Raw genomic sequence first — 17,323 nt, 5'->3', positions numbered from 1 at the left:
GAGGAAACAGGTACAACGTAATCTAAAAAAAATATCCCCAAGTAAAAACGAGTCCTATATCGACATAACCTGAAAGGCCGCTCAGCAAGGAAGAAGCCACTGCTCCAAAACCGCCATAAAATAAAGCCAGACTACGGTTTGCAACTGCACATAGGGACAAAGATCGTACTTTTTGGAGAAATGTCCTCTGGTCTGATGAAACAAAAATAGAACTGTTTTGCCATATTGACCATCATTATGTTTGGAGGAAAAAGGGGGGGCTTGCAAGCCGAAGAACACCATTCCAACCGTGAAGCATGGGGGTGGCAGCATCATGTTGTGGAGGTGCTTTGCTGCAGGAGGGGCTGGTGCACTTCACAAAATAGATGGCATCATGAGGGAGGAAAGTTATGTGGATATATTGAAGCAAAATCTCAAGACATCAGTCAGAAAGATAAAGCTTGGTGGCAAATGGGTCTTCCAAATTGACAATGACCCCAAGCATACTTCCAAAGTTGTGGCAAAATGGTTTAAGGACAACAAAGTCAAGGTATTGTGTGGTGGCCATCACAAACCCCTGACCTTAAACCTACAGAAAATGTGTGGACAGAACTGAAAAAGCGTATGCTAGCAAGGAGGCCTACAAACCTGACTCAGTTACACCAGCTCTGTCAGGAGGAATGGGCCAAAATTCATCCAACTTATTGTGGGAAGCTTGTGGAAGGCTCCCTGAAATGTTTGACCCAAGTTAAACAATTTAAAAGGCAATGCTACCAAATACTAATTGAGTGTATGTAAACTTCTGACCCACTGGAAATGGGTGATGAAGTGATGAAAGAAATAAAAGCTGAAATAAATCATTCTCTCTACTATTCTTCTGACATTTCACATTCTTAAAATAAAGTGGTGATCCTAACTGACCTAAGACAGGGAATTTTTACTACGATTAAATGTCAGGAATTGTGAAAAACTGAGTTTAAATGTATTTGGCTAAGGTGTATGTAAACTTCCGACTTCGACTGTACATACTGCACTACTGCCATTGTCGGTATAATTGGAATGAGTAGAATGGATATTCCCATTTGAAACAATGCTGTTTGGGGTGGACAGCAAGTAGCCTCTTTTCACAGCCAATGTATCTCCGACACATCGTTTGTTATCCTTTGATGTGCATTCTAAGATGGAGAATTCCCAAAAATGACCAAATGTGATTGGATCTTTTTCGATTCTAATTCTATGGTCAATACAATCTCTGTACATACAGAAGCTCTCAGGTTGCTTTTCAGCAACATGTCAACATCTTAAAGCACCCAACAGCGCTCTTGCCATCGCAGTGGAACTGTTGCCTGGTTGCATGGCCGCCTTCCTGACGTTCTTTAGGACTGTAAAGTTCGAACCTGGGTAAATTTCGATCTGCAAAAAATGAATAATTTAGTCATATGCTGTAAAAGACTAGAAAGCATTGTAAGCACAGTAACATAAGTCATAATTTTTCAAAACTTTTACATCACAAATTATAAACCTACAATAGTTGTCTATGCCATCTCAACCTAATCTCAAAATGAGATGGCAAATATAATCTACAGTAGTTACAAGAAACAACAAAGTATTGATAAGACACTGAATGCAATTAGAGAATAAATCATCCCTACTTGTGAGATTTATGAATGGTTTTTATATGGTTTTTATATAAAAATATATATACATTTCAAAGCAACAAATGCATTGAACAAAAAACTAATGTTTTTTGTATGGGGGTGTGAGATTTATATATACTACCGTTCAAAAGTTGTAGAACACCTTCTAATTCAACGTTTTTTCTTAATTTTTACTATTTTCCACATTGTAGAATAATAGTGAAGACATTTAACTATGAAATAACACATATGGAATCATGTAGTAACCAAAAAAGTATTAAGCGAATCAAAATATATTTTATATTTGAGATTCTTCAAATACCCACCCTTTGCCTTGATGACAGCTTTGCACACTCTTGGCATTCTCTCAACCAGCTTCATGAGGTAGTCTCCTGGAATGCATTTCATTTAACAGGTGTGCCTTCTCAAAAGTTAATTTGTGGAATTTCTTTGAAATATCATTCAATTTAAGTTGCTTATAAAATTACACTGTACAACTACAAAACAATATGCCGAAACGACCACTTCCACCAACTGTTAATATGAGCATTTTCTAACCAAAAAACTATGTAATTCAGTGTCCCCCATTTAGCATCCTCTCAATTTCATGCCCAAATAATCTCAAAGTAACTTCAAACCAAGTAATTTCAAATTCAATTGGAAAAGAATCCTGAATACTAAACATTTTTTATTTCACCCTGGTCATGGCACTAAGCAATGTAAAATGTGGAATTGCAGGAAATTATATTTTTTTTATGTCCTGGGGATGTTGTCTCAACTAGGGGTAGAGAAAACGACATTCACGATAGGAAATCTCAATCCAAGCTATATTCAAACATTAACAACCCTACCACCACCAGATTGTCCCATCGTATTTGCGATTCGAACCAACAGCCCTCCAGGTGCTACATGCAATTGCTGAATGCCTGCTTCTCTATTTCTAGTTAGGCAACCAGCCACCCTAGGCCTTTGTGAGAAACTTTGTGCTACGAAACGTCAAATCTGACGTTCATTTGACAAACACTTGATCCCTTCTAGCTAAGACTCCCCCACCTCCTTGATGTTTGCATTTTCTTCACCCACACAATTTCCTAATTTTCGCTGGGACGTAATTACGTCATGCCGTAACTGGGGAGCCGCACAACCGCATTGTTGTTGGCGAAAAGAAACCAGCTAGCTACTGATCGTTAGCAAGTCGCAAAAGGACATTAGTATTTGGTGGCTCTTCAGAAATATTTATGTTTGTAATAGAATCGAATTTGGAATTTAGACCGTCGTCGTTTAAATTTATAATTCAAAGCTGCTCGAGCGGTGCCCGTTGGATGAGAGGATTGTGTGTGGATTTACTGCTGCTGCTCTGCAGGCCACATCGCCATTGCTTGCAAGCGCTGCTGTTTTCAAAAGCGGAATTACTGAAAATACAAAGGTAACGTTAGATGGCTATAGCCAAATTTGCTGTCTATGCACATATGTATGCTTTTCAGAACAACCTAAATGCATTTATACAAATAGATTATACATTCTAGTGATGAAAATGATAACTTAAACGTTACCGAATCGACTCGGATTCTTGTTTAGTCGGACGCCATATTTCCTTCCTTAGTTTATTGTGAACGTTAGCTAGCTAGCTAGCTCTTGACTTGAGGCCGCTGGCGCTACTTTTACGGGATCTTCCTCTCCTAGTTCAATATACATATTATTTATGCCTGGCTCAACCTTCAACTAACGTTAATTTTAAAGCTATGTAGGTTATGCACTTACTAGCTAGCTACTAAGTTAACTACTACGTTAGGTGGCCACAATAAATTGGCTTTACGCTAGCAGTTAGCCAGCTAGCCTAATATAGCTATCAAGGCAACTCTACCACAACGATAGCTATCTAGATAGTTGTGTTTAAGTAGCACAATTTAACATTGCCAGGATAACTAATTGGTTAGCTATTTTTTTTCGCTGACAGTTGACTAACGTTAGCTAGGCTAGCTAAATGGTTGCTTAGCAATTATGTCAACTTAATAAGATGTTGCGCGCAAGGGACTTCCCATTTGTTTCTCCCGTCTCACCCTCTTCGTTACAATGTGTTCTGTTAGTTGAGGATACCTATATTTGTTGTCAGTGGAATTTCCAAAGAACAGTCACCTGGTACATTTTGGAGTCATAAATCAGCTGCTGTGTTTGGCTTTCATTGTGTAGTGTGTACATGCCCAGAGTCTGCCAAATATTTCAATGACTGTGTCTCTTCGAAAAAGAGATGACAGCTCAGGCAAACTGTCTATTTAGCTACTCCTCTAGTTAGCATGTATTTTGAATGAATGCTCAACAGCGAAATTAATAGTATCTGTTCAATTATTATGCAACAAACAGTTAGCAACACTCATATTTTACACCGGTTACCTTCCAAATAATTTAGAGTAGTTACAAATATTTAGTTTCTGGTTTCACAGAACAACAAGAAAGGTATGCCTCTCCACACTTCAAGTAGGCTAGTTTGGGACTTTGGGTGAATATAAAAGTTCATTTAGGCTTATCCTAGGTTACTAGCAAGTAAATTGGCACAAGTACTGTAATAATATAGGCCTAACCAGGTTGTGGAGAAATTGCATTTATTACATACACCTACTTACATTTATTTCCCATCTGCACACCATAAGGAAGTAAAAGTGATGACACATTGTATTCATCCATGCCATGATATTCGTCATGTCAATGAAAAGCCTTCTGTTATGTCCACTCAAAAGAATAATAGACAACTGAAACCAAGAAAGGGAAATTGTGACTATTGATATATTACAATCTTGGTTGTTATTGGCCTAAGTAAAATCTCAATCAGTGGGTTTTCTTAGCATTTTTTTAGGTCTTCATGATGAAGAAAAAAGTACGGCATTATAATCGCATGTCCACGCCCCAGAGGCCCCCCTCTCCCATCAAACCTTCACCGAACAAGGAGACCCTGACATATGCCCAGGCCCAGCGCATGGTGGACCTAGAGATAGATGGCCGCGTGCACAGGATCAGCATTTATGACAAGCTGGATGTCATCGCCGACGATGACCCCACGGCCCAAGAGATCATGGAGTGCAACAGCAACAAGGAGAACAACGAGAAGCCCCAGCAAGTGCTGGTCCGCTCGGTGAGGCTCAAAAACAACCAGCAGAAGAAGAGCGCCGCCCTCACCACCACGCATGGGGCTGCCCTGCAAGGGAGCGCCCTCCTGGAACCCAAGTTCCGCGCAGTGGAGTACAACCTTCCCGCGGTGCCTCGGCGGCCCTCCATATATTATAAGTATTCTGAGAAGACTGCCGAAGAGCTGGATGAGGAAGTGGAGTACGACATGGATGAGGAGGACTACGCTTGGCTGGATCTTCTCAATGAGAAGAGGAAAAGTGAGGGCGTCAGTCAGGTGTCCCAGAACCTCTTTGAGTTCCTTATGGACCGCTTTGAGAAGGAGTCCTTCTTTGCCAGCCAGGGTCAGAGCGACCCGCAGACCCTCATCGATGAGGACGCTGTGTGCTGCATCTGCATGGATGGAGACGGACAGGACAGCAACGTCATCCTCTTCTGTGACTCATGCAACATTGCTGTGCACCAGGAGTGCTACGGTGTTCCCTACATCCCTGAGGGCCAGTGGCTGTGTCGCCACTGCCTCCAGTGCCCCTCACGGCCCGCTGAGTGTGTCTTTTGCCCCAACAAAGGCGGTGCCCTGAAGAAGACTGATGATGACCGCTGGGGCCACGTGGTGTGTGCCCTGTGGGTGCCAGAAGTGGGCTTCTCCGACACAGTCTTTATCGAGCCCATCGACGGTGTCAGCAATATTCCGCCCGCCCGTTGGAAACTCACCTGCTACCTCTGCAAGGAGAAGGGCGCCGGGGCCTGCATCCAGTGTCACAAGGTTAACTGTTACACAGCCTTCCATGTCAGCTGTGCCCAAACGGCCGGCCTCTACATGAAAATGGAGCCTGTCAAGGAAGTCACAGAGACGGGGTCGCCCACTTTCTCTGTGAAGAAAACAGCCTTCTGCTGTGCTCACACTCCTAAAGGGTGCACCCGGAGACCCCTGGCTATCTACAAGGAAGGCCATGCTAAAAACGGTGTCTGTCACAAGAGGGGTGACAAAAGAGGGATGACGAGGTTAAAAGGGTGGCAGAAGAAGAGCAAGAGAATAGTGGTGGTGCCTGAGGAAGAGGCTCCAGCTGTGCCTGGGCCTAGTATAACCCCCAGCAGGTTGGCATATTATTTTTTACTTCTTTTGTCTACCAATAACTAAATATTTTCCTGAATAACAAACCTCCCAATGAATGTGTGAAATGTACATTAAACAGAATAATCCTGTGTCTGACCAATGCTAACATATTCTCCCCTCTCAGTTTCGACACGATTCTCAATCAAGTGTCTGTCCAGAAGAAGAAGGCGTTTGTGGAGCGGGTCCTGAGCTACTGGATGCTGAAGAGACAGTCGAGGAACGGCGTGCCACTTATCAGGCGGCTACAGGCCAACCCTCAACCCCCCAAACCAGAGCAGCCGGTCAGTCTAGTGGTCAGTGTAATTGTTTAGTAGTTTTCATGGTATCCGAATCCTTGTGATAGACAATTGTGTCTGCTTTAAACATGACGTTGTTTTTAAACCGTTCTCCAGTGCTTGGAAATCAAAATAAAGCAGACTAATACTTGAATTGAGATAAAGACAGTTTCCTGTGTCTAGGCCTTTTTCTCAAAAGTAGGTTTTTGGATGCTAGAGATATGGGCCATTTATCCATTTCAATATGGACAACAACAAAAAAACTGACATTTAATAGAAATTTGCCTAGTTTGTTGGTCAGTGGAGTCAAATACAAAAAAATGGATGACAGTCGATGTCCATTGAAGGTGCAGTGCATCAACAAGTGTTCATACCCCTTTACTTATTCAACATTTTGTTGTTACAACCTGAATTCAATATTAAGTATATTTTTTCCTCGCCCATCTACACACAATACCCCATAATGACAAAGTGAAACATGTTTTTACAAAAGTTTTCACATTTATTGAAAATGAAATACCGAAACATCTAATTTACGTAAGTGTTCACACTCCGGAGGCAATACTTTGTAGAAGCACCTTTCTGAGTACGTCTCTAAGAGCTTTCTACACCTGGATTGTGCAACATTTGCCCATTTTATTATTTTCAAAATTCTTCTAGCGCTGTCAAAGTGGTTGATCACAGCGTGACAACCATTTTCAGGTCTTGCCATAGATGTTTAAGCAGATTTAAGTCAAAACTAACTCGGCGACTCAGGAACATTCACTGTCTTCTTGGTAACAACTCTGGTGTGGATTGGCCTTGTGTTTTAGGTTATCATTCTGCTGAAAGGTGGTTCATCTCCCAGTGTCTGGTGGAAAGTGGACAACCAGGTTTTCCTCTAGGATTTGCCTGTGCTTAGATCCATAAAAAAATTATCCTGAAACTCCCCAGTCTTTAATGATTACAAACATACCCATAACATGATGCAGCCACCACTATGCTTGAAAATATAGAGAGTGGTACTCGGTAATGTGTTAAGGCAAAACCAATACAACACTTTGTATTCAGGACAAAAAGTTAATTGCTTTGCCAAAATGTTTGTTGTATTACTTTAGTGCCTTGTTGCAAACAATGCATGTTTTAGAATATTTGTATTTATTCTGTACAGGCTTCCTTCTTTTCACTCTGTCAATTAGGTTAGTATTGTGGAGTAACTACAATGTTGTTGATCCATTCTCAGTTTTCTCCTATCACAGCCATTAAACTCTGTTTTAAAGTCACCATGGTGAAATCCCTGAGCAGTTTCCATCCTCTCCGGCAACTGAGTTAGGAAGTGCGCCTGTGTCTTTGTAGTGACTGGGTATATTGATACACCAACCAAAATGTCATTTAACAACTTCACCATGCTCAAAAGGGATATTTAATGTGTGCTTTTGATATTTTTACCCATCTACCAATAGGTGCCATTCTTTGTGAGGAATTGTAAAACCCTCCTGGTCTTTGTGGTTGAATCTGTGTCTGAAATTCACTTCTCGACTAAGGGACCTTAGTGTGGGGTACAGAGATGGGGCAGTCATTCAAACATCATGTAAAACACTATTATTGCACACAGTGAGCCCATGCAACTTTAGGCTTAACAAATGGGAAGAATAATTATTGACTCAAGACATTTCAGCTTTAGATTTGTAATGAATTTGTAAACATTTCACAAAACACAATTCCACTTTGACTTTGAGGTATTGGGTGTAGGCCAGTGACATCTCAATTTAATACATTTTAAATTCAGGCTCCAACACAACAAAATGTGGAAAAGTCGAGGAGTGTGAATACTTTCTGATGGCACTGTAGCTCTTTGTAATTTTCTGCCGCCTTACCTGAGATTAAGGTCTTGTGGATGTTAATTAAAATGCCTTTATGGACACTGATGTTACAGGATCGCAGGGTGGAGGATAATCGAGTGATGAAGGAGCAGCTAAAGGAATGGCACCGCCTACGCCACGACCTGGAGCGAGCTCGCTTACTGCTCGAAATGATCAGGAAGAGGGAGAAGATAAAGAGAGAGGAGGTACAGAGAATTGGTCTCGGGTTTTCAATCTGATAACCCCAGTAGTGAAATAAGAATGTTTGTGACAGCATATCAATGGCTAGTAGTTGTAAGTCCTATCAATAAAATGAGGTCAAATTAATTTCCTTTCAAAAGATAATCTGCATTGTTAAAAGAGCTTTAGAAGTGGTTGTTGGATCCCCTTGTAACTGTTAGTATACTACAGCTTTGTGCTATGTCCTGTAACCATTCAGATGAAGCTCCAACAGTCCGTTCTAGAGGTACAGCTCACACCCTTCAACATTCTACTACGAGCTGTCCTGGACCAGCTTCAGGAGAAGGACCAGGCCAAGATCTTTGCCCAGCCTGTCAGCGTTAAAGAGGTATGGTCCCCCATACCCCCAATAGAATGTTACTTTCACAAATTAAAAACAAATGGTACCCTCACAGAGATTGTATATCGTTCTATTTAGTTATTTGGGTACCTTTCACTTAGCATCGTGTTTTTTTATTATCTCCCTATCCTCAGGTGCCTGACTACTTGGACCACATCAAGAACCCAATGGACTTCTCCACCATGAGGAAGCGCATTGAGGCCCACGGCTACAAGAGCCTGGAGGAGTTTGAGGCCGACTTCAATCAGATCATATTCAACTGCATGAAGTACAACGCCAAGGACACCTTCTTCCACAAGGCCGGTCTGCGTCTACAAGACCAAGGCGAGGCCATCCTCAGGAAGACTCGTCGGTATGCAGAGCGAATTGGCTTTGACTTTGTCAGCGGGATGCACCTCCCTGAGCCGCCCAAGGTGGAGGCTCTTCCCCCTTTCTCCTGGGACGATGGTAAGGACAGTCTACATACGTTTACTTCTCCATTTATCTTGTACACAGCCTATGATTTATGTTACTGTAGTATTGGGAAATGTTTTGAGCTCAGCCAACCAGGTTATTGTTTGTGTGTCTGGCAGTGGACCGGATACTAAACCCAGCCAACCGCCAGCACATGTCTTTGGAGGAGCAACTTAAAGAGCTGCTGGAGAAGCTGGACCTGAGCTGTGCCATGAAGTCCAGTCCATCTCGCAGCAAGCGACTGAAGCTGCTCAAAAAGACCATCACAGATGTTCGCAGCGAGATATACCTAAAGACGAGGCACCCCGCTGCCTCTTCCTCTGAACCAAAACCAGCAGATACTGAGGAGAAACCACTGCCTCCCACTGGACACAGCACACAGGAAGAAGGTACATATCAGGCTGTCCTAAAGCTATGAATTGTTTCAATTAAACCTTCTCTATATCTTACTTGATGAACTGTAGGCTATTAGCTAATGATTGTTTGTTCCACATGTCAAAATCACTTTCCTTTTCTACTGTGCTTCTGTTTTGATTGTATAGGAGGCAAGTCTTTGCCCCCACCGAAACTAGAGCCATTGAACTCTTCGCCGCCGCTTTTCAACTCAGACAGTCATTCAGAACCTCCCTTGCTCAAGCCCATCAAATCCAATGTGGACAAGAGCCAGAAGACCTCCAAGTGCAACGGTGTCAAGACCGCTACCTCTGTACCCCAGGAACCCGTCAACGGGCACATCTGTAACCCGCTGTTCCCAGTCAGTGACCTCAGTTTCGTGGCCACCTCTATGCTCGCAGAGCCCTCTGGCACGGGCAACAGGCGGACCAATGTGCTCTTATGCAAGTCCAAGAGTGCTAGCCTGCAGAAGCCCCCAAGGACAGCCGAGCACTTGCCCGGCTCCCCGCCACTGGGAGCCAAAACCTTCCTCTCTGTTGTCATTCCTCGCCTTGAGACCCTCCTTTTACCCAGGAAGAGGACCCACAGCTCCAGTGGAGACTGTGATGAAGATGAGGAGGAATCGCCCATCAAGCGCCTTGACACAGGTAAAGCCCAGTGTAAATATGCAAATGTCACCTTTTTCTTCTCATTCATGTACAAAATTCATAATTTTGGTTTGCAAATGTCATTGTAATGGAGAGGCAAGTGGGTGTGTAGGCTCTGACCATTTCGTTGTCTCCAGGACTAGCTAATGGCTTTGTCGTTGAACCAGAGAGTGAGGCTAGCCCCAGTAGGCCGCTGGAGCCTCGCCGGCGCTGTGCCTCTGAGTCCAGCATCTCCTCTAGCGGCAGCGTGCTGTGTAGCACAAGGTATGCTTGTTAACACCTCAGCACAATGGCAATATTGCAGACTCTTTGCTGGCAGCACTCTGCTGTGTAGCACCAGGTACAGGATTGGCAGTGGGCCTACATCACAGTGCCATGTTAATGTAATATCTAGATCCTCTAGCAGCTGTCTGTAGTCTATCATCACTTACCAGGCAAAATGTTGCACTCAACTATTAGCACATTTGCCATTTGCTCACAGTAGCCTACTCGGTTTTCCTTTGTTTTTACTGTAGCACGGTCAGAGTGCCAAAAAATGGAAAAGGGAGGCCATCCATGGCACGTAGGAGCACAGTGGACGACAAAAACGCACTCATCACCTGTATCGAAAATGGGGACTTTACCAAAGCCGCTAAGATTGCAGCAGGTGAGACACTAGTTCTTTCTGTAAATAAATGCTAAGACTGGACTTATATTATGAATGATAAATGTAGTATCTGTATTTAGTATCTGTCTAACATTTCTATCTGGAAAAGCTGGCTAAGTCCTCTTGTCATTGCCTGCTACCCAAAGGCTTGTTTTTAGCTTTGGAATTCTACCACTTTCAATAACTCATCGCCCAGTAGACATCACGGAATTCTGCTGTTCTTACATTAATTGGCTTCCCATGGACCACAAGTCTCAGCTTATAAAAGTAGAGGGTAGCCTGAAATCCAGACCTGCTTGTGGCAAGGAGTGGAAGGTTAGCACAAATTGACTCGTACCCAGGCTAAGTAGAGGGGCTGGTTTTGTCCCGAATTGTGTTTTTATTGATATTCATAGAATGAGTGTTAAGCAAGTTCTGAGATTGATAGCAGATATACACTGAGTGTATAAAACATTAGGAACATCTTCCTAATATTGAGTTGCTCCCTCTTTTGCCCTCGGAACAGCCTCAATTCGTTGGGGCATGGATTCTACAAGGTGTCAAAAGCGTTCCACAGGGATGCTGGCCCATGTTGACTCCAATGCTTCCCACAGTTGTCAAGTTGGCTGGATATCCTTTAGGTGGTGGACCATTCTTGATACACATGGGAAACTGTTGAGCGTGAAAAGCCCAGCAGCGTTGCAGTTTTTGACACTCAAACCAGTGCATCTAGCACCTACTACCATTCCCCGTTCAATGGCTTTCCCGTTCACCCTCTGAATGGCACACAATCCATGTCTCAAGGCTTAAAAACTCCTTCTTTAACCTGTCTCCCCTTCATCTACAATGATTTAAGTGGATTTAACAAGTAACATCAATAAGGGATCATAGCTTTCACCTGGTCAGTCTGTCATGGAAAGAGCAGGTGTTCCTATTTTGTACACTCAGTGTATATAGTCTTGTGAGTGTGCATATAGTCAATGCAAGATGGTGTCAGTGCAGATAGTCTGGGGAACCAATGTATTTTGATTTAGACAAGAATATGTGTGCCAGCATGTGTGTGTTCCTTGGTAAGAATGCATCTGAGCACAGTGTGACAAGTGACATGAGCTTGTTTGACAAAGGACAACCGAGGCTCCCAGCACTCTGCGTTCTAACACTGGGGCCAGGGCAAACTTTTTTAAACAACCCTTATTCTGTCAACATCTTGTACCAGTGGCCTGAGCTGACATGCCCCAAGGCACCAATGATCTCCTGGTCACCCAGTCTAGACTAAGAAATCCCACTTCCTATACATAATTCAGCAGTTTTCGGGCATCTTCTACTCTGTCGCAAACAAAGTAATGGTTACCCTCTACAATTCACATTATTTCAAAATTATTACAACTAAAACTGTATTTCAGTGTTTTGATGCCCTATAATACTTCCCTGTGTGTGAACGTACTGTATGTTCACGTTTTTGTGTGTCTCCTGTCAGTGTGAGCATGGCTTTTAGAGTAGTCTCTTGTCTGTTTGCAGTGAACCCCCCATAACTTGCTTGTCATTATTCCTGCTTCCGTAGAAGTTGGCAACGGAAATATTTGGATGCCTGCTAGTGCTGCAACATATGTACTGGAACCCCTTAAACTAGTTTGGGCAAAATGTAGTGGATATCCCTCCTACCCCGCCTTGGTGAGTTTGAGTGAGCGCATGTCCCAGACTGGCCAATGCCCATCTATATATGTCCCATTTCCATCCATTCCTCTCATCGTAAGTGGTGTAGCTCGTGTTTGTGCACGCCCTGCAGCTAGCTGCTCAGCTTCAGTGTGTTGTGGGTGGTATGAGTGTGTTAGGAGTCACACAGATTGCTTACAGCTTTCTCGGTGACTCAGGTAGCATGGCATCTGTGTGTGGTAGTGTGTGTCGTCAGTGTGTGATTGTGTTAATGTACGTTCCTATCCACCAGTTTGAACCTTTGCTGCACCACAACCAGGATTCCCCTGCATCCTCTTGTTTTCAGGTCACTACAACCAATCACTTCTCTTGCCCCCTCCCCCATGCAGATCATAGACCACAAGATGCCGAGGGCGGGGTGTCACCACAACGGGGTCTCTCTCCCTCTACCCCCTCTGGACGTCCTCAGGGTCGGCGAGCAGATGCAGTACAGGTCCGAAGAGAAACTCTTCCTCGTCCACTTCTTCGACAACAAGCGCAGCTGGTGAGACGACACTCCCCTTCTATAGTTTGACACTTGTAATAATCTTCAAACATGGCCAACGGTTTATTTTTAATCAAATAGAGTTAGTGCTCAGGTTCTTGAGTTGCAATGGCAATATGATGTAGCATAATCCTAATGATACTTCACTGTCTTTGACAGGCAATGGCTTCCTAGAGCCAAGATGGTTCCCTTTGGTATCAATAAGACTGTGGACAAGATCAAACTGATGGAGGGCTGCTCCTCTGGCATCCGTAAAGCAGTGCAGACTGCCTTTCATCGCGCTGTGAGCCACCTGAGCCAGGTCAAGGACAAGCCTAGCAGCAAGCCCTGCAATGTGGACTAAACCTGCTCATGCATCCCCTCACCTCTAGGTGGAGCCCTTCAACTCTCCTTAGTTTACTTGATATTCCACAGCAGTCCCAGTATTCCTCTAACACACACACCCTCTCTTTGTGTTTACTGTGTACTGGGGGAGAATCTAAAGCCCTCAAGTAAGTAGCCCTACGGTCTCTTGGTGCAGGTTTCCATTCCACCTCATGTCTTGATTATATCAACTAAGCTGCTCATGGGTAAATGGTATGTGTATGACACCACTACACGCATGCTCCCTTTTATTCTATTCCATTCTAAAAAACTGTAGCTGGCAACATGTAATATCCACATGAATCAATGAGCTATGCAACTGAACTCAAGCGATTGGGTTGGCGTGTGCAAAAACCTTAATACAGAGTCCTAGAACTGACTCACGAAAATCACTGGTCTAACCTGATGAATGTTGAATTTCTGTCCTGTAATATGCTGCAACTTTCACTGCTGCAACTTTCACTTCCATCATGATTCTCACCCTCACTCCCATTTCCTCTCTGCAGTTGCCCTGTATTTAACCATGTAAATACCTGTACAAGGCGTGACACTAATTTATTCTGTTTTCAGTTATTGGTACTGCGTGTTCACTTTCTTGCTATTTATGCTGTAGGGGTGATTCATGTCAGCACTATGGTGCTTATTAAATATTTGCTGGTGCTACAACCTGTGCAAGTCTTGGCTACAACTGAGACTCATCCAGGGCAAAATATATACTGTATCGATTGAACGTTTGTTTTTATTTCAGCTACTTTTTTTATGGTTTCTTAAGTTATTGAAGTTTATGGACAAGCTTCTCTCTGCATTATTGTGGTTTTTAAATACAATAATGTTTTTATGGGACTTAGTGTGTTTTGTTTGTACATATTTATATAAATCTATATAATTGTATACATAAGATGCTTTCAATGTTTAAAAAGCAGAAAGTGCATCATTCACACAAAACCAAAAATTTGCTGCCCAGATTTTCGATTCATTTTTTTATTTTATTTTTTACAGTTTTTGGTGTGCGTGTCTGTGTGTGAGCGTGAGAGAGATCTGTGAATAACCTGTAAAACGTTGTCTTCGTTCACAATGGTTTTGACTGTGTTACAGGGACCTATACCATGACCATAGGTGAATGTGCCTGTACTAATTTATTGTAAAGGAGAAATGTATATGCATTACTTTATATAGAAAGAATTGTAAGAGATACTATTGTCTCACTAGGAGCCAACTGTGTAAAGGCCATTTTTGCATATTGTTTGTTTTAATCAGAGGCATTAATCTTGAAGGTGGGGTGATAGAATCCATTACATTTTATTCAGTTAGGAGGATCTGGGGTAGCAGTGGGTAGATTTTGTTTTTTTCAAAATCCATTTTTGTATGGATGTTCTGTAAATAGACTTGGTACTGGTCTTATTCTCTGGGAAAACCACATTATAGCCAATGGGAGTGGATGCTGGCAAAGTCCAGTATGTTTTTATATAAAAACACTGAAAATAAAATAAAAATGGTATTGAATCACTGATTTTCTGTGTGATATGGATTTTTGTGTTCAATGACATGAAATTAAGACAATTACATAGGCAACCACAAGAAGGAGCTGTGCCACCATTGTATGGAGTGCAATTCATTAAAATTATGTTTAACCATGGCCCAGGGCATCGTGGAGCATGTCAAATCACAAGTCCACCTTCATCTAATACATGATGGTTCAACCATGATCAAGATAAAAAGTTGCTGTCATAAAGTAGCCTAAATGCCCTTTTTAAAACATTTAATTACTTAAATCTCTTAAAAGCTTTGACATTGAACTGTTATTACGTTTCTTTTGTTAAAATGACTGAATCTAGCAAAAAACTGTGGCTATTCTTCAGAATTGTATGCCAGGCATCACATAGTCCATGCAGTGGGCTTCACAGCGCCCACATCTCCCCTCAATCAGATGCTAATTGTTCGGGGAGGAAGGCTGCAGCAGCATGAGCCGGAGAAAGTCAACCAACCATGAAGATCAATCTCCCAGCATCAACCTCATCAGAGAACTTTTGACTGAGCTGCRTTTTCTAATCCGCTAGCTCAGCGGCAGCCCCTCTCGTGTGGAGGGGGGGGGGGGCTGTAAAATTATCTGAAACCCCAGAAATTTGAGTCTGTGACAACCGGGTATTTGAGAATTCATTATTTATGCATGCCATGTCTTAGTCAACATACTTGGGGAAGGAAGACGACACCTGCAGAGGGAGAGTATGATCATTTCATGCTGCAAAAGCTGTAACGGGATTCAATTCAGTGGCAGTGTAGGTCATGACCCCTGAGTCTTGGTCAAAGATGTCAAACAGTTCTTCAGAGACCCATCACTTTTTTTTCTCAAAGACACTGCAAATGTAACATTAAATACTGTAGATATGTGAAGGTTGGATACTAGTGAAGAGGCTAAAGGTTTTGGTACAGTGGAGTCATGGCAAAAGGAATCCAAGTGTATTTATATAATAAAAGACTAGACAGAACATAGTAAATGTAAATCCGAGACACTCAAATTAGTATGGTATGGTTACATAAGAAAGGTTACTTCTCCCTTATGACGAAATGAGGGTGGATGGGGGGACATATAACACGAATGTCTAGCAATCCAAAGGTTGCGCATTCGAACCTCATCACAAGCAATTTTAGCTAATTTGCAACTACTTACTACTGTTTAGCTACTTTGCAACTACTTAGCATATTAGCTAACCCTTCCACTAACTTTAACCCTTTAATTAACCTAACTCCTAACCCTAACCCCTAGCCTAGCTAAAGTTAAAGCTAACGTTAGCCACAACACAATGGAATTCGTAACATATGAAATGTATTGCAATTCGTAACCTCATACAAATTGTAATTCGTAACATATAAGAAATGGATGATGGACATACACAAATTAATACATACCATACGAAACGTAACATATCAGACTAAATAGACTCCAGCCACCCAAGTCATAGACTGTTATCTCTGCTACCATATCGCAAGTGGCATCAATGCACCAATTCTGGAACCAACAGGACCCTTAACAGGTTCTACCCCCAAACCATAAAACTGCTAAATAGTTAGTTAAATAGCTCATCAATAGCTACCCGGACTATCTGCATTGACCCTTTTTAAACTCTTTTGGCTCATCACAATTTATCCTATTGCCTTTATCCCTACTTTTAGGTACATACATAATCTACCTCAATTACCCCCTGCCCCTGCACATCAACTTGGTACTGGTACCCCTTGTAATAAAGCCAAGTTAGCGTTACTCATTGATTATTTATTCCTTGTGTTATTATTTTTCTATTATTTCCCTTTTTTTCTCTCTGCATTGTTTGGAAGGGCCCGTAATTAAGCATTTCACTGTTAGTCTACACCTGTTGTTTACAAAGCATGTGACGAATCACATTTGATTTGATTTAAATGAGAAAGATTTGCATTTACTATGTTACGTCTGCTACCGAGTCCAGGTTGTATTGTAATAAGGCTCCAAAGAGGGAAAAGCAAAAAGACAGCTATAATAATAATTTGGGGGTGCTGATATTTGTCCTTATACACACAAGTGTGTAATTGCAATGTGTTTCTTGCATATCCCAACTACCCCTGAGGCACCCCCAGGGATTGGGRTCACAGCCAGGGTCACTATTGTACAGCACCCCTGGAGAAATTAGGGTTAAGTGCATTGCTCAAGGAACAGCAGCAGTATTCGAACCTGCGACCTTTCAGTTACTAGTCCAATGCTCTAACATTGAGGCTTCCTGCTGCCCTGCTGATTTAAAGAATGACAACTTACCCTGCAAAACTCATGCAGAATAAAGTCCAGAAAGATTACCTGATATTGAGAAGTTAACACTGGCCTGTGGGCTAGGCGCAGCCATCCTACCCCAATCTGATTCTGAATCGGAGATTTCCATAAACTTGCCAGATAGCTGCTTATATAGCCCCGCCCATACCTTGAAGATAACAAGGCAGGTAATTAGCCACATGAATACATATTATAAACATGAACATTTCCACAGCATATAATTCATTTTTAATTTTACAGTTTAAATATACATCTAATATTAATTATTCAATATTTAAATGCTGAACACATTACTTTTAT

The 17,323-nt window shown here is 42.3% G+C and overlaps 1 protein-coding gene across 4 annotated transcripts; it reads left to right on the top strand.

Moving 5' to 3' along the window:
* The first annotated feature begins 2,690 nt into the window (after positions 1-2,690).
* On the top strand, positions 2,691-14,737 carry LOC111962167 (bromodomain-containing protein 1). 4 transcript variants are annotated; one of them, XM_023985038.2, is made up of 13 exons: positions 2,691-3,042; positions 4,457-5,834; positions 5,978-6,134; positions 8,044-8,175; positions 8,409-8,537; positions 8,684-8,996; positions 9,122-9,391; positions 9,545-10,042; positions 10,180-10,306; positions 10,558-10,688; positions 12,229-12,338; positions 12,710-12,864; positions 13,024-14,737. In XM_023985038.2, exons 2-13 carry the CDS (start codon positions 4,474-4,476, stop codon positions 13,205-13,207), a joined length of 3,567 nt encoding a protein of 1,188 aa, XP_023840806.1. In that variant the 5' UTR covers positions 2,691-3,042; positions 4,457-4,473; the 3' UTR covers positions 13,208-14,737. The 4 variants fall into 4 exon arrangements, with proteins under 4 accessions (XP_023840806.1, XP_023840805.1, XP_023840808.1 ...); XM_023985037.2 differs by having other exon boundaries at positions 2,693-3,042; positions 5,978-6,146; XM_023985040.2 differs by lacking the exon at positions 12,229-12,338 and having other exon boundaries at positions 2,695-3,042.
* Positions 14,738-17,323: the final 2,586 nt, after the last annotated feature.

The sequence above is a fragment of the Salvelinus sp. IW2-2015 genome, linkage group LG4q.1:29, assembly GCF_002910315.2.
Source record: "Salvelinus sp. IW2-2015 linkage group LG4q.1:29, ASM291031v2, whole genome shotgun sequence".
In the NCBI taxonomy this organism is placed as follows: domain Eukaryota; kingdom Metazoa; phylum Chordata; class Actinopteri; order Salmoniformes; family Salmonidae; genus Salvelinus; species Salvelinus sp. IW2-2015.
This window is presented reverse-complemented; position numbering and strand designations above follow the sequence as displayed.